The following is a 24,309-nucleotide window of genomic DNA, read 5'->3' as shown; positions in this document are numbered from 1 at the left end:
CAGCATGGATTTACCAAAGGCAAATCATGTCTGACGAATCTTATAGAATTTTTCGAGGATGTAACTAGTAGAGTGGATAAGGGAGAACCAGTCGATGTGTTATATCTGGACTTTCAGAAGGCCTTCGACAAGGTCCCACATAGGAGATTGGTGTACAAACTTAAAGCACACGGTATTGAGGGTTCAGTGTTGAGGTGGATAGAAAATTGGTTGGCGGACAGGAAGCAAAGAGTAGGAATAAACGGGTCCTTTTCGGAATGGCAGGCAGTGACTAGTGGGGTACCGCAAGGCTCAGTGCTGGGACCCCAGTTATTTACAGTGTATATTAATGATTTGGACGAGGGAATTGAATGCAACATCTCTAAGTTTGCAGATGACACGAAGCTGGGTGGCAGTGTTAGCTGCGAGGAGGATGCTAGGAGGCTTCAGAGTGACTTGGATAGATTAGGAGAGTGGGCAAATGCATGGCAGATGCAATATAATGTGGATAAATGTGAGGTTTGTAGTGAGTCCAAACGAGCGATATTATCCAAAGACTTTATTGTCGATAAAACCCGTGACAAACGCAACATACTTACTCTTGGACTAACACTAACTTCGCTCGCTAATCTAATCTCTAACTCTAGTTTGGCGCCAGACACTCAAATACCTCGCGCTCCCGCACCACGTGACCCGTAAACCAATCTGAGGGTTCTAGACTACCTGGCCAATCCGTATGTCCCTACATGACCCCCCCCCAGAACCCTCGACACCATACATCACGGGCGCCCGGACCTCCCGCCCGGAACGTGTACGGAGGGGGGAAACCAATACCCCCAGCGTGACAGGAGGCAGGGTGGACGCCGCCGCTGGAGGCGATGGGGGGTCCACTGGAGCGGAGGGTGCGGGTGACGGGGGGCACTTGCTCGGCATTGCGTGGCCCGGGCCCAACCATAGGCGGCGGGGGGCCGAGAGGTGGCAAACAGGGCGCCGCTGGCGGGACCAGTGGAGCGGCCACAGGCTGGCCCCGGCGCGGAGGCTGAGCCACCAACACGGGGAGGTCCTGGTCCAAATGGGCAGGCTTGAGCCGGGATACCGAAATGAGCTCCTGGCGATTACCCACCTGCAAGGTGAAAGTGACAGCCCCTCTTTTCAGCACCTGGAACGGGCGCTGATAAACCGGCCGAAGAGGGGGGCGGTGGGAATCTTTCCGCAGGAACACGAAATCACAGCCCCGCAAGTCCGACGGGACGTGGACCGCTGTGCTTCCGTGACTGGAGGTCGGGACTGGAGCCAGAGAACCCACCTGTGCCCGGAGGGAACCCAACACCGACGTGACGGACGGCGGCAAGGCAGGGGCAGAAGGGAGGATGTCACCTGGTACCCGCAGGGGCGAACCGTAGACCAGCTCGGCCGAGGATGTGCCCAGCTCGGCCTTTGGGGCCGTACGAATGCCGAGGAGGACCCAAGGCAGCTGGTCAGCCCAATCGTGGCCGGTCAGTCGGGCACAGAGGGACGCCTTAAGCTGCCGATGGAAACGCTCCACCATCCCGATGGACTGGGGATGGTAGGCGGTGGTCTGCTGTAAGCGAGACCCATACAACTGTGCCAGCGCGGCCCAGAGGGAGGAGGTCAACTGGGCACCCCGATCTGTGGTGATGATAGCCGGTACGCCGAAACGGGCCACCCAATGCAACGCCAGGGCCCGTGCACAGGAGGCCGCCGAGGTGTCCGACAAAGGGAGCACCTCCGGCCAACGAGTGAACCGATCAACCACCGTCAGCAGATGAGTATAACCCCTAGAACCCCTGGAATAGGGCAATGGACCCACCAAATCCACATGGATGTGGAAAAAACGGACTGGGGGAACCTTGAAACTCTGGTATGGGGGCTGGACATGGCGATGAACTTTGGAGGTCTGGCACGGAATACAGGCCCGTGCCCAGGCTGCCACCTGCTTCCGCAGGCCGTGCCAGACAAACCGGTCGGCCACCATGGCTGAAGTCGCCCTGATGGACGGATGTGCCAGGCCATGAATGGCCTCAAAAACGTTACGCCGCGGGGCAGCCGGCACCACCGGGCGAGGGCGTGAAAGGGAAACGTCACACCACAACTTGGTACCTGTGGGGCCACACGCCACCTGCTCTAAACGCAGTCCCGAGGTTGTGGAGGCGTACACCGCGGCAGTCCCTTCTAGGCGCTGAGCCTCCGCTAGCTCCTGGAAATCCACCTGTTTACCCACCACGGCTACGGAGGGAATGGCCGGCCGGGACAGGGCATCAGCAACGGCATTCAGCCTACCCGCAATATGACGGACATCGGTCGTAAACTCCGAAATCAGGGTTAGGTGCCGCTGCTGGCGAGCCGACCACGGATCAGAAACCTTAGCAAAAGCAAATGTCAGAGGTTTGTGATCCGTGTAGGCCACGAAAGAACGGCCTTCTAAAAAATAACGGAAGTGGCGGACTGCTAAATAAAGGGCCAGGAGCTCCCTATCAAACGCACTATACTTGAGCTCGGCTCGCGAGAGCTGCCGGCTGAAAAACGCCAGGGGCTGCCATTGACCTTCGACCTGCTGCTCCAAAACCCCACCCACCGCCACGTCTGAGGCGTCCACCGTCAGCGCCGTGGGGGCGGAGGAGCGCGGGTGCACCAGCATGGTGGCGTTGGCGAGGGCCTGTTTGACCGCGACAAAAGCCGTCTCTGCAGCTGAGGACCATACCAACTCAGCGGGGTTACCCGCGAGGCATTGAAAAAGGGGGCGCATAACCCGAGCTGCTGCAGGCACGAACCGGTGATAAAAGTTCACCATGCCCACGAATTCCTGCAAGCCCTTGATGGTAGTCGGGCGTGGGAAGGAGCGGACCGCGTCCACTTTAGCTGGCAAAGGAGTGGCTCCGGCCGGAGTAACCCGGTGACCCAAAAAATCCACCGCTGACAGGCCGAATTGGCATTTGTCTGGATGGAGAATCAGGCCGTGGTCTTGCAGCCTCTGGAACACCGTGCGGAGGTGGACCAAGTGCTCCTGGACCGAACGGCTGGCAATCAAAATATCATCAAGGTAAATAAACACAAACGGCAACCCTCGACCCACCCGGTCCATCAGACGCTGGAATGCCTGAGCTGCGTTTTTAAGGCCGAAAGGCATTCGCGCAACCACTCAAACAACCCGAACGGAGTAATGGTAGCCGTTTTTGGAATGTCCGGCGGGTGGACCGGGATCTGATGATATCCCCCCACTAAATCGATTTTTGAAAAAATTGTAGCCCCCTCCAGGCTAGCTGAGAAGTCCTGAATGTGAGGGATTGGGTAGCGGTCCGGCCGTGTTGCCGCGTTAAGTCGTCAGAAATCCCCACATGGTCTCCACCCCCCAGACGTTTTGGAAACCATATGCAAGGGGGAGGCCCACGGACTACTCGAAGGCCGAATAATTCCCAGCCTCTCTAAGTTTAGGAACTCCTCTCGAGCCATGGCCAGCTTGTCGGGTGGGAGGCGCTGTGCCCGGGCAAAAACCGGCGGCCCCTCGGTCGGGATGAAATGAACGACCCCGTGCTTCTCGGAAGGTGCATCGAAACGCTGGACGAGGAGCTGCGGGAAGTCGGCTAGGACCGCATCGAACTGACCGAGAGCCGTGGTAATGGCCTGGATCGCTGGGCTGGGTGGGGCGGTGCTTGTAGGAGCTTCCGGCCCAGTACCTCGGGGCCGTACGCCAGCCGAGGGTTGCAGGCCCCTCCCATGGACGTCTGCGACCAAAGAAAACGCCCATAGGAAATCTGCACCCAAAATGGCATGGCCCACATCCGCAACGATGAAATCCCAACGGTAGGTCCTGGACTCGAAGGACAGGGACATAGCCTTTTTATCGTAAGTACGGATGGGGCTACCGTTCACTGCAATTAGGGGCGGGCCCTTCCCCCCCGCTTGAACTTCGCAGTCATAGGGGGGCACAATACTCACGACCGCTCCCGTATCCACTAGAAAGACGATCCCGGTATCTTGGTCCGTCGCGTAGAGGCGGCAGTTACGGCCAATCGAGACTGCCTCTACATTCGATCGGCCCAGGCATTTCCCGGAAACGAACACGGGGCTCTGCAGCTTCGGGCTTCACCGCCCCAACGCCGATGGAAGAAACACCAGCCACGCCTATTCGGCCCTGTTGCTCGAGCCCGCGACCAATAAACAGGCGCCGCAGCCCTCTCTTGGCGGGCTGACTGCGAAATAGCGGCCGATGTGTCGCTCTCCCGGCCGCTCCCCCGACTGCCGCTGGGCCTCGAGACCCGGTTAACCGAGTCAGGCACTCAAATACCTCGCGCTCCCGCACCACGTGACCCGTAAACCAATCCGAGGGTTCTAGACTACCTGGCCAATCCGTATGTCCCTACAGGTTATCCACTTTGGCGGCAAGAACAGGAAAGCAGAGTATTACCTGAATGATGACCGATTGGGAGAAGGGGAGATGCAACGTTACCTGGATGTCATGGTGCACCAGTCATTGAAAGCAAGCATGCAGGTGCAGCAGGCAGTGAAGAAAGCGAATGGTATGTTGGCATTCATAGCAAGAGGATTTGAGTTTAGGAGCAGGGAGGTTCTGCTGCAGTTGTACAGGGCCTTGGTGAGACCGCACCTGGAGTATTGTGTGCAGTTTTGGTCTCCTAACCTGAGGAAAGACGTTCTTGCCTTAGAGGGAGTACAGCGAAGGTTCACCAGATTGATCCCTGGGATGGCGGGACTTACATATGAGGAAAGACTGGATAGACTGGGCTTGTACTCGCTGGAATTTAGAAGACTGAGGGGGGATCTTATAGAAACATATAAAATTCTTAAGGGGTTGGAGAGGCTAGATGCGGGAAGATTGTTCCCGATGTTGGGGGAGTCCAGAACCAGGGGTCACAGCTTAAGGATAAGGGGGAAGTCTTTTAGGACCGAGATGAGAAAACATTTCTTCACACAGAGAGTGGTGAGTCTGTGGAATTCTCTGCCACAGAAGGTAGTTGAGGCCAGTTCATTGGCTATATTTAAGAGGGAGTTAGATGTGGCCCTTGTGGCTAAAGTGATCAGGGGGTATGGAGAGAAGGCAGGTACAGGTTACTGAGCTGGATGATCAGCCATGATCATATTGAATGGCGGTGCAGGCTCGAAGGGCCGAATGGCCTACTCCTGCACCTATTTTCTATGTTTCTATGTTACATAAGGCTCCCATCCTGACTAAATGCCACATTTCCCATTGCAGCACTCAGTGAATAATCCATGATCTGTACATGATGTAGAACACATTCCCACCTGTAACGCACAACCACAGGCTCATCAAAGACTCCCCACTGCCACCGTACATGTAACTGAGAATGTGATCACATTACACACACTCTCAGTCTCCATGGCAATCCCACATGGTACATGGTCAGTGGGCACGAGGCACCTCCTGTAATCCCAGGAAGTAGTTTATTCCCACCTTTAACCCCCCCCCCCTCGTAACACAAAGTGGAACCAGATTCACCCTCTACAGCAGCAGCTAAATAAAACATGTCCCTGATGTAGTGCCAGTCAAATAACACATCACCCTGGTAATACAGGATCAATAATACATTTCCACTTGTAACACAAGATTAATAACTCATCCCCGCCTTTAATAGAGGGGAAGGAATAGATCTCTTTCACAGGACAAAATAAATTCCAGGCTAAATAATCTAATAAGCAATTAACTGTTTGGGAATCCTGCACTTTGCACCTCCGATTTCTGGATTCTCTCCCCATTTAGAAAATAGTCTGTGCCTTTATTCCTACGACCAAAATGCACAACTCCACACTTTGTTACACTATATTCCATCTGCCACTTCTCTCCCAACCTGTCCAAGTCCTTCTGCAGAGTCCCTGCTTTCTCTACACTACCTGCCCTTCCACGTATTTGTATCTTCCGCAAACTTGGCCACAAAGCTTTCAATCCCCTCGTCCAAATCATTAATATACAACGTGAAGAACAGCGGCCCCAGCACCGAGTCCATTAGTCACTGGCAGCCAACCAGAACCCTTCACTGCCACTCTGCCTTCTGCCATCCAGCCAGCCTGCTATCCACTCTAGCATCTGCCCTTTAATACCGTGGGCTCTCATCTTCCTAAGCAGCCTCACATGTGGCACCTTATCAAAGGCTTTCTGAAAATCTCAGTAAAACAACATCGACTGACTCTCCTTTGTCTGTCCCATTATTTACATCTTCAAAGAATCCCAGCCTGTTCCCACAAGGTATCACTGCATGAATCTGCCTCTGTGGCACAACAACCTGTAGCTACACAGTGTGGACTAATCATTGTTTCACCAGGTCCCTGGTCTTACAGTCTGTGGCAGTCGATGAGGATAGGCACACAATATACCTCCTTCACCCCCTTATCATACTGCCACATCCCTCTGCTCACCAACATTCCCAGTGCTCTGCCTCTAACTGTGTGCCTGCTTGTTCTTCCCAAGTGCATTGCTTTACAATCGTCAGCATTACATTTCACGGCCTTTTCTATGCCCACCATTCTTGACCCATCGTTCCTGTACCAGAAACGTCACCTGCTCACACCTCCTACATTGCACGCACATTCAGATTGTTCATGTCCATCACGTTTACCCACACTGTAGGTGTCAGGTCCCACACTGTCTGCAGTCAGGTCCCACACTGTCTGCCGTCAGGTCCCACACTGTCTGCAGTCAAGTCCCACACTGTCTGCCGTCAGGTCCCACACTGTCTGCAGTCAGGTCCCACACTGTCTGCCGTCAGGTCCCACACTGTCTGCCGTCAGGTCCCACACTGTCTGCCGTCAGGTCCCACACTGTCTGCCGTCAGGCCCCACACTGCAGTCAGGTCCCACACTGTCTGCCTTCAGGTCCCACACTGCAGTCAGGTCCCACACTGCAGTCAGGTCCCACACTGTCTGCCGTCAGGCCCCACACTGCAGTCAGGTCCCACACTGCAGTCAGGTCCCACACTGTCTGCCGTCAGGTCCCACACTGCAGTCAGGTCCCACACTGTCTGCCGTCAGGTCCCACACTACCGTCAGGCCCCACACTGTCTGCCGTCAGGTCCCACACTGTCTGCCGTCAGGTCCCACACTGTCTGCCGTCAGGTCCCACACTGATCGTCAGGTCCCACACTGTCTGCCGTCAGGTCCCACACTGTCTGCCGTCAGGTCCCACACTGTCTGCCGTCAGGCCCCACACTGTCTGCCGTCAGGTCCCACACTGTCTGCCGTCAGGTCCCACACTGCAGTCAGGTCCCACACTGTCTGCCGTCAGGTCCCACACTGTCTGCAGTCAGGTCCCACACTGTCTGCCGTCAGGTCTCACACTGTCTGCCGTCAGGCCCCACACTGTCTGCCGTCAGGCCCCACACTGTCTGCCGTCAGGTCCCACACTGTCTGCATTCAGGTCCCACACTGTCTGCCGTCAGGTCTCACACTGTCTGCATTCAGGTCCCACACTGTCTGCTGTCAGGTCCCACACTGTCTGTCTTCAGGTCCCACACTGTCTGCCGTCAGGTCCCACACTGTCTGCCGTCAGGTCCCACACTGTCTGCCGTCAGGTCCCACACTGTCTGCCGTCAGGTCCCACACTGTCTGCGTCAGGTCCCACACTGCAGACTCCAACACTAAACGCTGCCTTCAATTAACAACCAATTGGCCACCTTGCTCGGACCCCATGAGCTGTAACCTTCTGGAGCAGCCACCATGGGGACCTGTGAATGGCCTGACCAACATCCGTGTAGACAACGTCCATGTAGACAACATCCATGTAGACAACATCCATGTAGACAACATCCATGTAGACAACATCCATGTAGACAACATCCATGTAGACAACATCCATGTAGACAACATCCATGTAGACAACATCTGTCTAGACAACATCCGTGTAGACAACATCCATGTAGACAACATCTGTCTAGACAACATCCGTGTAGACAACATCCATGTAGACAACATCCATGTAGACAACGTTCGTGTAGACAACGTCCGTGTAGACAACATCCGTGTAGACAACATCCATGTAGACAACATCCGTGTAGACAACATCCATGTAGACAACATCCGTCTAGACAACATCGTCTAGACAACATCCGTCTAGACAACATCCATGTAGACAAGGCCCATGTAGACAACATCCATGTAGACAAGGCCCATGTAGACAAGGCCCATGTAGACAAGGCCCATGTAGACAAGGCCCATGTAGACAAGGCCCATGTAGACAAGGCCCATGTAGACAAGGCCCATGTAGACAAGGCCCATGTAGACAAGGCCCATGTAGACAAGGCCCATGTCGACAAGGCCCATGTAGACAAGGCCCATGTAGACAACGTCCACTATACACCTTCATCAACAAAACTCACAGAATGTTATTACAGTGAAAGAGGGTTCTTGCTGACTAGCTTTAACCAATCGTTGTTTTTCTGAGTGGAAATAAATCTCAGAAATTTTCCAAATAATTTCCACACCATCAACTCACCCTCCTGCTCACTCTCCCACACACCCTCCAACGCACCCACCTGCACCCACTCCCCAACTGCACCCACTCCCCTCGCTCACCCACCTGCCCTCACCCACTCCCCTCGCTCACCCACACCCATCCATGCCAGCCTGCACCCACCTGGCTTCACTTGCACCCACCTTCACCCACCTGCCGCTACGCTCACCCACCCGCACCCACCTGCACCCACCCGCACTCACCTGTACCCACCCGCACCCACCTGCCCATCCCGCACCCACCCGCACCCTCCCGCACCCACCTGGCCTCACCTGTACCTACCCGCACCCACACGCACCCACCTGCCCATCCCGCACCCACCTGCACCCACCCGCACCCACCCGCACCCACCTGCACCCACCTGGCCTCACCTGTACCTACCCGCACCCACCCGCACCCACCCGCACCTCCCGCACCCACCTACCCGCACCCACCCACACCCACCCACACCCACCCGCACCCACCCGCACCCACCCGCACCCACCCGCACCCACCCGCACCCACCCGCACCCACCCGCACCCACCTGGCCTCACCTGTACCTACCCGCACCCACCCGCACCCACCCGCACCCACCCTCACCTCCCGCACCCACCCGCACCCACCCGCACCCACCCAAACCTCCCGCACCCACCCACACCTCCCGCACCCACCCGCACCCACCTACCCGCACCCACCTACCCGCACCCACCTGCACCCACCCGCACCCACCCACACCCACCTGCTCTCACCTGTACCTACCCGCACCCACCCACCCGCACCCACCCACACCTCCCGCACCTACCCGCACCTCCCGCACCCACCTGCCCTCACCTGTACCTACCCGCACCCACCCGCACCCACCCGCACCCACCTGCACCACCCGCACCCACCTGCACCTACCCGCACCCACCTGCCCTCACCTGTACCTACCCGCACCCACCTGCATCCATCTGCCTGGCCACCTGGCCTCACCTGCCCTCACCTGCACCCACCTGCACCTACCCGCACCCACCTGCACCCACCTGCTGCTACGCTCACCCATCCGCACCCACCTGCCCCTCCCGCACCCACCTGCGCCCTCACCTGCACCCACCTGCTGCAACGCTCACCCATCTGCACCTACCCGTACCCACCTGCCCTCACCTGCCTGCCCTTTATTCCTTGGAGCACAGGAGGCTGAGGGGTATACAATCAGGAGGGAAATAGATATAGTGAATGGACCACATCTTTTATCCATGGGAGAAGCAGACTACCTAGATTTAAGTTGAGTGGGGCATGATTTAGTTGAAACCTGAGGCAACCTTTTCCACTAAGAGGGTGGTGGATGTATAGAACGAGCTGCCAGAGAAGGTATTTGAAGCAGGTAGAATAACAGCATTTAAAAACACTTGGACAGGTAGATGGATATGAAAGGTTTGTAGGAGTATAGGACTAACTTAGGGGAGATCGGACTAACTTAGATGGGGCATTTTAGTCGGTGTGGACAAGATGTGCCAAAGGGTCTGTTGCTGTGCTCCCAGGAACAAAGTCCTAGACTACCCAACTTCTCCCTGGATCCCATGCGATCTTATATTCCTGAGCAGAACCTTACCAACTGACACTCCAAAGACGTGCAGGTTTGTAGGTTAATTGGCTTGGTAAATGTAAAAATTGTCCCTAGTGGGTGTAGGATAGTGTTAATGTGTGGGGAGCGCTGGTCGGCACGGACCCGGTGGGCCGAAGGGCCTGTTTCTGCGCTGTATCTCTAAACTAAACTAAACTAAAATGCTTTGTTGGTCTATATAGACAATGTCTTTGGCTTTGCCCTCATCAATCTCTTTGGTTACATCTTCAAAAAACTCAATCAGGTTCCTTAGACATAATCTCCCACATACAAAACTATGCTGACTATCCTTAATCAACCCCTGTCTATCTTATGCCTCAGAACCCTCTCCAGTAACAGATGTTAGGCTCGCTATACTCATATGGATCCCAAACCTTTCCTTGGTACTGGAATTGCAAACGATGTTGAAGCAGAGATCAGTGCAGCCGATGAGACAGAACCATAAACTGGTACTATGTTAAATTATGCACAATTCCTGGATAGACCTGATCAGCAAAGCATGAATCTTGGTATTTAACCCAGGAGTCTTGTATCATTGAAATGCTGCAATGTCTTAGGATGGGGAGACCTGGCAGATGTTGTGTTAAATATTTCCCCTTGGATCAGGAGCAGTAAACAGCCGTGTTGTCGTTGGCTGATTCTCAGTCGGTACATCTACATTTCAGAATCAGCGTAAATATGGCACAATGTCGCACTTTGTGTTCAAAGATGAATTTTTGGATTCAAGGGTATTGGCTACAAGGAGAGTTTGGACAAACTTGGATGATTTCGCTGGAATGTAAGACGTTGGGGGAAGACCTGATAAAAGTGTATAAAATGAGAGGCATAGATAAGGTAGAGATTCAGAACCTTTTTAAAGCATAGCTTCAAGATGTTAGAGGCAGGGTTTAAAGATGTGTGGAGACGTTTTGTTTTACCCAGAGTGTGGGGGGGCTGGGAACCCGTGCCAGGGGTAGTGGTGGAGGCAAATATCGTGTGATTGCTTTAGGGGCTGTTAGATGTACAGGGGTAGGTAGGCATGGGCTCACTTGCCGGGACAGATTTGTTTCACCTGGCATCATGTTCAGCACGGATATTGAGGGCCGAAGGGCCTGTCCTGTTTTATGTTCTTCTCCTAAGTATCTAATCCGAGAGTTTGTTTGGGAGCTGAAATCTATCTTGTGGAGTGGTAGAAGCATACTCTGCATAGTGGGGGACTGAGACTAGAGATTCTGGAGAGAACTTCTGAAACCATGTCAGGATATGCCTGAATAAGGGTCTCGACCCGAAACGTGACCCATTCCTTCTCTCCATAGATAGACAATAGACAATAGGTGCAGGAGGAGGCCATTCGGCGCTTCGAGCCAGCACCACCATTCAATGTGATCTTGGCTGATCATTCTCGATCAGTACCCCGTTCCTGCCTTCTCCCCATACCCCCTGACTCCGCTATCCTTAAGAGCTCTATCTAGCTCTCTCGAATGCATTCAGAGAATTGGCCTCCACTGCCTTCTGAGGCAGAGAATTCCACAGATTCACAACACTCTGACTGAAAAAGTTTTTCCTCATCTCCGTTCTAAATGGCCTACCCCTTATTCTTAAACTGTGGCCCCTTGTTCTGGACTCCCCCAACATTGGGAACACGTTTCCTGCCTCTAACGTGTCCAACCCCTTAATAATCTTATATGTTTCGATAAGATCCCCCCTCATCCTTCTAAATTCCAGTGTATACAAGCCTAATTACTCCAGCCTTTCAACATACAACAGTCCCACCATTCCGGGAATTAACCTAGTGAACCTACGCTGCACGCCCTCAATAGCAAGAATATCCTTCCTCAATTTTGGAGACCAAAACTGCACACAGTACTCCAGGTGCGGTCTCACCAGGGCCCTGTACAACTGCAGAAGGACCTCTCTGCTCCTATACTCAACTCCTCTTGTTATGAAGGCCAACATTCCATTGGCTTTCTTCACTGCCTACTGTAATCCCTTCATCCAAGTCATTCATGTATATTGTAAATAGCTGGGGTCCCAGCACCGAGCCTTGCGGTACCCCACTAGTCACTGCCTGCCATTCTGAAAGGGACCCATTTATCCCCACTCTTTGCTTTCTGTCTGCCAACCAATTTTCTATCCATGTCAGTACCCTACCCCCAATACCATGTGCTCTAATTTTGCCCACTAATCTATGTGGGACCTTGTCGAAGGCTTTCTGAAAGTCAAGGTACACCACATCCACTGACTCTCCCCTGTCAATTTTCCTAGTTACATCCTCAAAAAATTCCAGAAGATTAGTCAAGCATGATTTCCCCTTCGTAAATCCATGCTGACTCGGAACGATCCTGTTACTGCTATCCAAATGCTCAGCAATTTCGCCTTTTATAATTGACTCCAGCATCTTCCCCACCACTGATGTCAGACTAACTGGTCTATAATTTCCTGTTTTCTCTCTCCCTCCTTTCTTAAAAAGTGGGATAACATTAGCTACCCTCCAATCCACAGGAACTGATCCTGATTCTGTACAACATTGGAAAATGATCTCCATATAGTGATCTTATAGAGAGATATAAAATTATAAAAGGACTGGACAAGCTAGATGCAGGAAAAATATTCCCAATGTTGGATGAGTCCAGAACCAGGGGCCATAGTCTTAGAATAAAGGGGAGGCCATTTAAAACTGAGGTGAGAAGGAACTTTTTCACCCAGTGTTGTAAATTTGTGGGATTCTCTGCCACAGAGGGCAGTGGAGGCCAAATCACTGGATAAATTTAAGAGAGAGTTAGATGTTGCTCTAGGGGCTAGTGGAATCAAGGGATATGGGGAGAAGTTGGGCACAGGTTACTGATTGTGGATGATCAGCCATGATCACAAAGAATGGCGGTGCTGGCTCGAAGGGCCGAATGGCCTCCTCCTGCACCTATTTTCTATGTTTCTAATGCGTTCATGATTTCTAGAGCCTCCTCCTTGAGTACCCTGGGATGCAGACCATCAGGCCCTGGGGATTTATCAGCCTTCAGTCCCATCAGTCTACCCAATAGTTCCTTGCCTAGGGAGCTCGTCTCCCTCCTGCCAATAGTCGTTTATTTGTCACATACACATAAATGTGGAGTGAAATGAAACATTACCCACAGTTCAACAATAAGACCAATAAGAATGATTAATAAAAATGCAATAACACATACAATCATAAATTAACACCAAACAAAAGAAACATCCATCACAGTGAGTCTCCTCCAGTCACCTCCTCACTGTGATGGAAGGCAAGAATGTCTTTTCTCTTCCCCTGCCGTCTTCTCCCGCGGTCAGGCTGTTGGAGTTGCCACGTTGGGGCGGTCAGGGCTCCCGACATTGAAGTGCCCGGCGGGCGGAGAAAATCCCGCGGCTAATGCTCACTGTCGTTGTGCCACCTTAGCTCACCGTCGTTGTGCCACCTTAGCTCACTGTAGTTGTGCCACCTTAGCTCACTGTAGTTGTGCCACCTTAGCTCACTGTAGTTGTGCCACCTTAGCTCACTGTAGTTGTGCCACCTTAGCTCACTGTAGGTGTGCCACCATAGCTCACTGTAATTGTGCCACCATAGCTCACTGTAGTTGTGCCACCATAGCTCACTGTAGTTGTGCCACCTTAGCTCACTGTAGTTGTGCCACCTTAGCTCACTGTAGTTGTGCCATCTTTATCCTATCTATTGTGCCGCCGTGAGTTTGCGGATTTAATGAACTCATTGATTGTACTTGGCAGAACCATGCTGGTCATTTATCTGTTGATCTGTAAATCTTGTTGACAGGCAGACCACATGAATTCAGTGTAGAAAGCAGTTAAATAATGACGCCCTGCGCACATTGAATGAACACAGGCCATTCGGCCCGATTTGCCCATGCGGGCCAACACATATCCCTCTAAACCTGTCCTATCCATGTACCTGTCCAAATTTTTTTTCTAAATGTTGTTTGAGGCTTCACTTCCTCCACTACCTCCTCTGGCAGCACGTTCCATAAACCCACCATCCTCTGTGTGAAAATGTTTTCTTTTAGCTTTGTATTAAATCTTTCCCCTCTCGCCCTAAACCTATGTCCTCATGTTTTTGATTTTCCTCCCCTGGACAAAAGACCCGATCTATTCTCCTGATGATCTTGTTCACCTCTGTGAGATCACCCCTCATCCACCTGCGCTCCAAGGAATAGTTCTAGCTTGCCCAATCTCTCCCTATAGCTCAGCCCCTTCAGTCCTAGCAAAATCCTCGTAAATCCCCTCTGCACTCTTTCTGACTAATCTTTCATGTAGCAGGGTGACCAAAGCTGAACACAATACTCCAAATGTGGCTTCACCAATCACTTGTACAGCTGCAATATAACGTCCCAATTTCTATACTCAGTACCGTGACTGATGAGGGCCAATGTACCAGAAGGCCTTTGCAGTCTGTTCCCCAAACCATTCCCGCCAATGTGGTTAGTCTGGTGTTTCAGCATGAGTTCTTCTCATCAGTAGGGACGTGAAGTTAGTGCTGTGGTCACTCTAACCAGTTTGTAAAAGGCAGCAGCAGTTATAGCCCCATGCTTTACAGCCAGTTAAGTAATTCTGAAGAGTCAGTCGTAACGTTAAACAAAGACCGGGACAGTGTGGAGTGACCGGGACAGTGTGGAGTGACCAGGGACAGTGTGGAGTGACCAGGGACAGTGTGGAGTGACTAGGGACAGTGTGGAGTGACCAGTGACCGGGACAGTGTGGAGTGACCGGGACAGTGTGGAGTGACCGGGACAGTGTGGAGTGACCAGGGACCGGGACAGTGTGGAGTGACCGGGACGATGTGGAGTGACCAGGGACCGGGACAGTGTGGAGTGACCGGGACAGTGTGGAGTGACCGGGACAGTGTAGAGTGACCGGGACAGTGTGGAGTGACCGGGACAGTGTGGAGTGACCGGGACAGTGTGGAGTGACCAGGGACCGGGACAGTGTGGAGTGACCGGGACAGTGTGGAGTGACCGGGACAGTGTAGAGTGACCGGGACAGTGTGGAGTGACCGGGACAGTGTGGAGTGACCGGGACAGTGTGGAGTGACCAGGGACCGGGACAGTGTGGAATGACCGGGACAGTGTGGAGTGACCAGGACAGTGTGGAGTGACCGGGACAGTGTGGAGTGACCAGGGACCGGGACAGTGTGGAGTGACCGGGACAGTGTGGAGTGACCAGGGACCGGGACAGTGTGGAGTGACCGGGACAGTGTGGAGTGACCAGGGACCGGGACAGTGTGGAGTGACCAGGGACCGGGACAGTGTGGAGTGACCGGGACAGTGTGGAGTGACCGGGACAGTGTGGAGTGACCAGGGATGATGTGGAGTGGCCGGGACAGTGTGGAGTGACCGGGATGATGTGGAGTGACCGGGACAGTGTGGAGTGACCAGGGACCGGGACAGTGTGGAGTGACCGGGACAGTGTGGAGTGACCGGGACAGTGTAGAGTGACCGGGACAGTGTGGAGTGACCAGGGACCGGGACAGTGTGGAATGACCGGGACAGTGTGGAGTGACCAGGACAGTGTGGAGTGACCGGGGACCGGGACAGTGTGGAGTGACCGGGACAGTGTGGAGTGACCGGGACAGTGTGGAGTGACCGGGACAGTGTGGAGTGACCGGGACAGTGTGGAGTGACCAGGGACCGGGACAGTGTGGAGTGACCGGGACAGTGTGGAGTGACCGGGGACCGGGACAGTGTGGAGTGACCGGGATGATGTGGAGTGACCGGGACAGTGTGGAGTGACCAGGGACCGGGACAGTGTGGAGTGACCAGGGACCGGGACAGTGTGGAGTGACCGGGACAGTGTGGAGTGGCCGGGACAGTGTGGAGTGGCCGGGACAGTGTGGAGTGGCCGGGACAGTGTGGAGTGACCAGGGACGATGTGGAGTGGCCGGGACAGTGTGGAGTGGCCGGGACAGTGTGGAGTGGCCGGGACAGTGTGGAGTGACCGGGATGATGTGGAGTGACCGGGACAGTGTGGAGTGACCAGGGACCGGGACAGTGTGGAGTGACCAGGGACGATGTGGAGTGGCCGGGACAGTGTGGAGTGACCGGGATGATGTGGAGTGACCGGGACAGTGTGGAGTGACCAGGGACCGGGACAGTGTGGAGTGACCAGGGACCAGGACAGTGTGGAGTGACCGGGACTGTGTGGAGTGACCGGGACAGTGTGGAGTGACCGGGACAGTGTGGAGTGACCAGGGACCGGGACAGTGTGGAGTGACCGGGACAGTGTGGAGTGACCGGGGACCGGGACAGTGTGGAGTGACCGGGACAGTGTGGAGTGACCGGGACAGTGTGGAGTGACCGGGACAGTGTGGAGTGACCAGGGACCAGGACAGTGTGGAGTGACCAGGGACCGGGACAGTGTGGAGTGACCAGGGACCGGGACAGTGTGGAGTGACCGGGACAGTGTGGAGTGACCAGGGACCGGGACAGTGTGGAGTGACCGGGACAGTGTGGAGTGACCGGGACAGTGTGGAGTGACCGGGACAGTGTGGAGTGACCAGGGACCGGGACAGTGTGGAGTGACCGGGACAGTGTGGAGTGACCAGGGACCGGGACAGTGTGGAGTGACCAGGGACCGGGACAGTGTGGATTGACCGGGACAGTGTGGAGTGACCGGGACGATGTGGAGTGAGCGGGAAAGAGTTTGGAGTCAGGGAGGCCAGGCCGTGGGTGAGCTGTTGTTCTACACGAGATGCTTCATATTCCCGGGATAGTCAGTCTCCCCTGAGCTGTGACCCACCTGTACGTTTTCAGCTCACGCACGCTATGGGAACCTCACACAGCCCACAGCCCCGGTCTCAGCATCAGGTAACCCCCATCTCTCTGCCCCCACTCCCACCCCCATTGGCTGCCTGCAGACGTCTCCACTACACGGTGAGACCCATCATCTATCAGGCACATAGACAGATATGGTGGTGGCACTTTAATAGGCACCTGGGTATGCAGGGAATAGAGGGATACAGGTTATGTGCAGGCAGGTAATTGCTCAGCCATCGTGTCCAGCATGGACATTGTGGGCCAAAGGGCTTGTTCCTGTGCTGCACTGTTGAATGTTCTATGCACAGGTGGCCTGAATCATTACCTGGCCTCTCTCTGGGTTGGTCTGGGGATGGTGTTGTACAATGTTGTATGGGCTCAGGTGAGTGCTGTACGGGCTCAGGTGGGTGCTGTACGATGTTGTATAGGCTCAGGTGAGTGTTGTGCAATGTTGTATGGGCTCAGGTGAGTGCTGTATGGACTCAGGTGGGTGCTGTATGGGCCCAGGCGGGTGCTGTATGGGCCCAGGCGGGTGCTGTATGGGCCCAGGTGAGTGCTGTATGGGCCCAGGTGAGTGCTGTATGGACTCAGGTGGGTGCTGTATGGGCCCAAGCGGGTGCTGTATGGGCCCAGGTGGGTGCTGTACAATGTTGTAAGGGCTTAGGTGAGTGCTGTACAATGTTGTATGGGCCCAGGTGGGTGCTGTATGGGCCCAGGTGGGTGCTGTATGGGCCCAGGTGGGTGCTGTATGGGCCCAGGCGGGTGCTGTATGGGCCCAGGTGGGTGCTGTACGAGTGATGTCTTCACCTGTGTTTTCTCGCCAGGATTACACCATCACCATGTACTTCCAGCAGGGTTGGCGGGACAAACGTCTCTCGTACACGGCCATCCCCCTCAACCTGACACTGGACAACCGGGTGGCCGACCAGCTCTGGTTGCCCGACACCTACTTCCTCAATGACAAGAAGTCCTTCCTGCACAGGGTGACGGTGAAGAACCGCATGATCCGGCTGCACCCCGACGGCACTGTGCTGTACGGGCTCAGGTGAGTGGTTCACCTGTCCGGTGTTGTACGGGCTCAGGTGAGTGGTTCACCTGTCCGTGTACAGTGTTGTACGGGCTCAGGTGAGTGGTTCACCTGTCTGGTGTTGTACGGGCTCAGGTGAGTGGTTCACCTGTCTGGTGTTGTAGTGTTGTACGGGCTCAAGTGAGTGGTGCACCTGTCCGGTGTTGTACAGCGTTGTACATGCTCAGGTGAGTGGTTCATCTGTCTGGTGTTATACAGTGTTGTATGGGCTCAGGTGAGTGGTTCACCTGTCCGGTGTTATACAGTGTTGTATGGGCTCAGGTGAGTGGTTCATCTGTTCGGTGTTATACAGTGTTGAACGGGCTCAGGTGAGTGGTTCACCTGTCCGGTGTTGTACGGGCTCAGGTGAGTGGTTCACCTGTCCAGTGTTGTACAGGCTCAGGTGAGTGGTTCAACTGTCTGGTGTTGTACAGTGTTGTACGGGCTCAGGGGAGCAGTTCACCTGTCCGGTGTTGTACGGGCTCAGGTGAGTGGTTCACCTATCCGGTGTTGTACAGGCTCAGGTGAGTGGTTCACCTATCCAGTGTTGTACAGGCTCAGGTGAGTGGTTCACCTGTCCAGTTTTATACAGTGTTGTACGGGCTCAGGTGAGTGGTTCACCTGTCCGGTGTTATACAATGTTGTACGGGCTCAGGTGAGTGGTTCACCTGTCTGGTGTTATACAGTGTTGTATGGGCTCAGGTGAGTGGTTCACCTGTCCAGTGTTATACAGTGTTGTATGGGCTCAGGTGAGTTGTTCACCTGTCCGGTGTTGTACAGGCTCAGGTGAATGGTCACCTTTACAGTGGTATACAGTGTTGTACAGTGGATGAGTGTAGATAGATAGATATATAGTCTGACATCAGTGGTGGGGAAGATGCTGGAGTCAATTATAAAAGACGAAATTGCGGAGCATTTAGATAGCAGTAACAGGATCGTTCCGAGTCAGCATGGATTTACGAAGGGGAAATCGTGCTTGACAAATCTACTGGAATTTTTTGAGGATGTAACTAGGAAAATTGACAGGGGAGAGTCAGTGGATGTGGTGTACCTCGACTTTCAGAAAGCCTTCGACAAGGTCCCACATAGGAGATTGGTGGGCAAAATTAGAGCACATGGTATTGGAGGTAGGGTACTGACATGGATAGAAAGTTGGTTGACAGACAGAAAGCAAAGAGTGGGGATAAATGGGTCCCTTTCAGAATGGCAGGCAGTAACTAGTGGGGTACCGCAAGGCTCGGTGTTGGGACCGCAGCTATTTACAATATACATCAATGACTTGGATGAAAAGTACCATTAGCAAATTTGCAGATGATACAAAGCTGGGTGGCAGCGTGAACTGTGAGGAAGATGCTATGAGGTTGCAGGGTGACTTGGACAGGTTGTGTGAGTGGGCGGATGCTTGGCAGATGCAGTTTAATGTAGATAAGTGTGAGGTTATCCACTTTGGTGGTAAGAATAGGAAGGCAGATTATTATCTGAATGGTGTCAAGTTAAGAAAAGGGGACGTACAACGAGATCTGGGTGTCCTAGTGCATCAGTCGCTGAAAGGAAGCATGCAGGTACAGCAGGCAGTGAAGAAAGCCAATGGCATGTTGGCCTTCATAACAAGAAGAGTTGAGTATAGGAGCAAAGAGGTCCTTCTGCAGCTGTACAGGGCCCTAGTGAGACCGCACCTGGAGTACTGTGTGCAGTTTTGGTCTCCAAATTTGAGGAAGGATATTCTTGTGACTCGTCTCCGGAGGCTTCTCCGGCCGCGGGCCGCGTGGATATCCGAAGCTCGCAGCCCCCTGGGTGGGGGCCGACATCGGGAGCTCCAGGAGCGGCAGCGTCTTAGCCCGCCCCGAATCGCGGGGCTTGGGTCGGCGTGGAACGTGGCAACTTCAACAGCCTGACAGCGGGAGAAGACGGCAGGGGAAGAGAAAAGACATTGTGGCCTTCCATCGCAGTGAGGAGGGGACTGGAGGAGACTCACTGTGATGGATGGTTCTTTTTGTTTTGTGTTGGTTTGTGATTGTGTGTGTTATTGCTTTATTTTTATTGCTTCTTATTGTTGGACTGTGGGTGACGGGTTTTTAGATAACAATAAAGGTGATTCTGATTCTCTTCTGATTCTAAGGAATGGAGGTTTAAGAGTGGAGTGATTGTAATAAGTGATTGTAGATCTGGGGGTTGGCTGAGGGGTGGAAGAGAGGAGTTGCGGAGAATGGAGAGAACTGATGTGAACGTCAGGAAGTGGAAGAAGGGGAGGTGGGAGATGGGGGAAGGAAGGGCAGGTGGACAAACACTCGGTGAAAGATGGGGTGAGGTGCACGGTGGAGCAGCGGTAGAGTTGCTGCTTTACAGCGAATGCAGCGCCGGAGACCCGGGTTCCATCCCGACTACGGGTGCTGTCTGTACGGAGTTTGTACGTTCTCCCCGTGACCTGCGTGGGTTTTCTCCGAGATCTTCGGTTTCCTCCCACACTCCAAAAACGTGCAGGTTAGTAGGCAAATTGGCTGGGAAAATGTAAAAAAATTGTCCCCAGTGCAGGATAGTGTTAGTGTGCGGGGATCGCTGGGCGGCACGGCCCTGGTGGGCCGAAGGGCCTGTTTCCGCGCTGTATCTCTAAATCTAAATCTAAAAATCTAAAATCTAAAATCTAAATCACAAGGTATTGCGGTGTTGTGCTGGCAATGGGGTGCCAGAAAGGGGGTCAGTTGGACAAGGCATGGCGGGGTTGCTCCGCAGTGGGCTGCCAGTCTTTGCCTAGTTATCGTAGCTGGGCTGGGGATGGAGCTGCCAGGTTCTGAGGCTGATCTGCACCCCGCTGTATGCCTTGGGCTAGGTAAAGCACCTGGCCCACCTGAGGTGCAATGGGGAGTGTGGTTACAAGGTATGTACGATGTCAGGTAAGTGCTGGTATCAGCCAAGGCCGATGAATCTCCCAGTTCTGTCTGGCCCAGCTCGGTTCCTGGTCAAAGCTGACCTTAGGTAGCCGGGGACGAGACAATAATGTTGTAGAACGTCCAAAGTAGATATTGAAATGCTTCCTGGAGAAGTCCACCTGGCCACAAGGTCATTTATGCATCAGGCCACGATCAAACCGCAGCGTTGTCACATTACAGATGGAGCTGGTGGGAAATCTGTGGCTAAGTTGACAGATCGAATGAGCTATATTTTATTTCCATTAATAATGTATATTTATCCGAGTTGTTATGTTTATGGGCCTATAAAGCAACAGCAGCAAGAATCGCATTGTTCCATTGCCACAAACATCGCTGCTCCAGGTGGAGGAGAGAGAGATGTCGTGAGGATCGGGGGAGGGGACGAGGGGAGGGGAGGGGAGGAGGGGAGGGAGTGGGGGGGAGGGGGGAGGGGAGGCGGGGAGGGAGTGGGGGGGGAGGGAGGGAGGGGAGGGGAGGGGGGGGCGAGGAGGGGGGGAGGATCAGGGGAGTGGTAGGGGCGAAAGGGGGTGAATGTCTAGGGGGAGGGGGTTGTCTAGGACCTGTCCAAGTCACCCTGCAACCTCATAGCATCTTCCTCACAGTTCATGGATAGAGAACTGGTTGGCAGACAGGAAGCAAAGAGTAGGAATTAACGGGTCCTTTTCAGAATGGCAGGCAGTGACTAGTGGGGTGCCGCAAGGCTCAGTGCTGGGACCCCAGTTATTTACAATATATATTAACGATTTACACGAGGGAATTAAATGTGACATCTCCAAGATTGCGGATGACACAAAGCTGGGTGGTAGTGTGAGCTGCGATGAAGATGCTATGTGTAGATTAATACTTCACAAACTCTTAAAGCGTACAACATCTTTTAATGATAGCACAGCGTATTACATACATCTTCAAGCACTGGCTACGTTCCTCTACTGAACTGTACCCAGGAAGGGAAGGCGTTATGATTGATGTTAACTAGGCGGGGTTAATGGTACTGAGGTAACTATGTTATTGGTTGCATATAAACCATCTACATCCTTCCCCCTAGAAAATTAAACAGATTGTTGTCACAACAACAGAATTAAGCAAAATCGCCATAGCGCACAGGTGGCTTACTAATCCGGCCCGAGCGCGTACGAATGTCTCCCCCTCCCCCCGAAAGAGCAGAAGAAACCGGAGGACACGAGGCAGCAGGGGAACCAGGGAAGGGAGGTGCGGTGGTAGAACCGGGAGAGTGGGAACCGGCAACAGGGGACCCGCGCAGAGGGGAACCGGGCGCGCGATATGGGGACCGAGGCATACAAGGAACGCTGGCCGGGACGGCAGCCGGCTGCTGGTATGAGAGCGGCGGGGCATAGGGTCCCGGGGGCTGCGGCTTTGGCTCATTAACCGCAAGCAGGTGTTGTCGGCTTCGTCGGTAGATGGTGCCCTCATGGTCCACCAGGTACGAACGAGGTGAGTCGGCCACCCCAACCACGGTGGCCAGACGGGAGTGACCGCCGGCGGTCTGCAACCGAACAACCTGTCCAGGCAAAAGAGGATCGAGTGGTCTGCACGACCGATCGTGGGAACGCCGCTGGCTGTCATGCTTCTCTTGAATACGCCTCTGCACGGAGGCAGGCTCCAGCACCCGAGGTTGCAGCTGGCGCTGGGCAATCGGGATAGTAGATCTGGTATTCCTTGACATCAGACGCTGAGCAGGTGACCCCATGGCCGGATCCCTGGAAACATTCCTGAGGTTTAGGAGATCCAAGTACAAATCAGTGTTGGAAAGTCTCGCCTGTTCCATCAGATGCTTGGCGCTGCGGACGGCCCGTTCTGCAAGTCCGTTGCTCTGTGGGTACTCAGGGCTGCTGGTGAAATGCACAAAATTCCACTTGTCCGCAAAACTTTTGAATTCTCGGCTGGTAAACTGCCTGCCGTTGTCAGTCTGCAGCCTGACAGGGGACCCAAAAGTGGAGAAGTGTTTCCGCAGCTTTCGGATCACCATCTCCGACGTGAGGGATGTCAGTAAATCCACCTCGAACCAGTTTGAGTATGAGTCGACCAGGACAAGGTAGTGGTTACCACGCCACTCGAAGATGTCAGCAGCCAACGAGGACCAGGCCAAGGCAGGGGCAGGCTGTTGCAGCAGGGGCTGTCGCTGCTGGTGTGGAGCAAGACTGTTGCACGTGGAGCAGGCAGAAACTCGGTCTCGGATATATTTGGCCATTCCGGGCCAGTAGAATTGGCACTGAGCGTGGGCGAGTGTTGCATCGACCCCAGGGTGTCCGCTATGGGCTGCGCAATAGTAAGAGTCAAACAGGGAGGACGGGACCACAACTTTATGTCCCTTGACGATGACGCCATTCTGGAGCACCAATTCGTCGCGGACCAGGAAGAAAGGCTGTGTTTCAGATGGCGCAGCGGAGCGCTTTGTTGGCCACCCTGCTTTAATCACAGTGGCAAGCCGCCGCAAAACTGGATCGGCAGCGGTGTGCTCGGCCAACACCTGTAGCTGCTTGGTGGGAATGAAATTAACGCCCAGTACAAGCAAGTCCTCTGTTTCGTAGGGGTGGCGATCACAGGAGGTCCGCGGGGCGCGCGATAGGGTGTCCGCAATGTGCATCTCGGTGCCCTTCTTGTAGATGATGTCGAATTCGAAACGCTGGAGCTGTAGCATCATACGCTGCAGCCTGGCGGGGGCAGCGTGAATTGGCTTGTTTAGGATGGTCACCAGTGGCTGGTGGTCGGTTTCGACCGTAAATCTGCTGCCGAACAGGAAATCTCTGAACTTGGAGCAGGCGAACACCACCGCGAGCAGCTCTTTCTCGATCTGAGCGTACCGCTGCTCGGTGTCCGTCATGGTGCGGGAGGCATAGGAGACAGGATGTAACGATCCATCGACAGACTGAAGGCAAGCCGCACCCAGACCGAACTTGGAAGCGTCACAGGTGACGGTGATGGGGCGACTTACATCGAAGTACCGCAACGTCGGGGTGTCAATCAATTTCGACTTGAGGCAGTCAAAGGCCTGCTGGTGATGTGGGAGCCAGGCCCAGGCAATATCCTTTTTTGTCAATTGCCGCAGGGGAGCACTCAGCTCACTGAGGTTTGGTATAAACTTCCCCAGGTAGTTCACCATGCCTAAGAATCGTTGTAGACCTGGCACGTCGGTGGGGGCTGCCATCTCGGAGATGGCAGCTGCCTTCAAGGGGTCGGGTTTTAGTCCGTTAGAGGTGAAGACGTGTCCCACATACGTGACTTCTGGGACGCGGAACCGGCATTTCTTGGGATTCAGCTTCAGATTGACCTTCCGCGCCCGATCCAGGATGCTGCGGAGGTTCAGGTCGTGCTCCGCAATGTCTTTCCCATAAACCAGGATATCATCCACGATGATGGCACATGGCAGGCCCGAGAATATCTGCTCCATAGTTCGCTGGAACACCTCGCTAGCGGAATTAATGCCGAATGGCATTCGCAGGAACTTGAATCTGCCAAACGGTGTGGCGAAGGTCGTTAGGTC

General features: G+C 54.0%; 1 protein-coding gene across 1 annotated transcript in view; it reads left to right on the top strand.

The window, feature by feature from the left end:
• Positions 1-24,309, top strand: part of LOC144600723 (gamma-aminobutyric acid receptor subunit beta-4-like) — a 59,390-nt gene that overhangs the window by 11,396 nt on the left and 23,685 nt on the right. Inside the window, exon 2 of the mRNA XM_078412645.1 lies at positions 17,639-17,859. Coding sequence (XP_078268771.1) covers positions 17,639-17,859 — 221 coding nt within the window. The remainder of the gene's footprint in view (positions 1-17,638; positions 17,860-24,309) is intronic.

This window comes from Rhinoraja longicauda, chromosome 15 (genome assembly GCF_053455715.1).
Source record: "Rhinoraja longicauda isolate Sanriku21f chromosome 15, sRhiLon1.1, whole genome shotgun sequence".
NCBI lineage: Eukaryota > Metazoa > Chordata > Chondrichthyes > Rajiformes > Arhynchobatidae > Rhinoraja > Rhinoraja longicauda.
The sequence above is the reverse complement of the archived record's forward strand: the minus strand, read 5'-3'. Positions and strand labels throughout refer to the sequence as shown.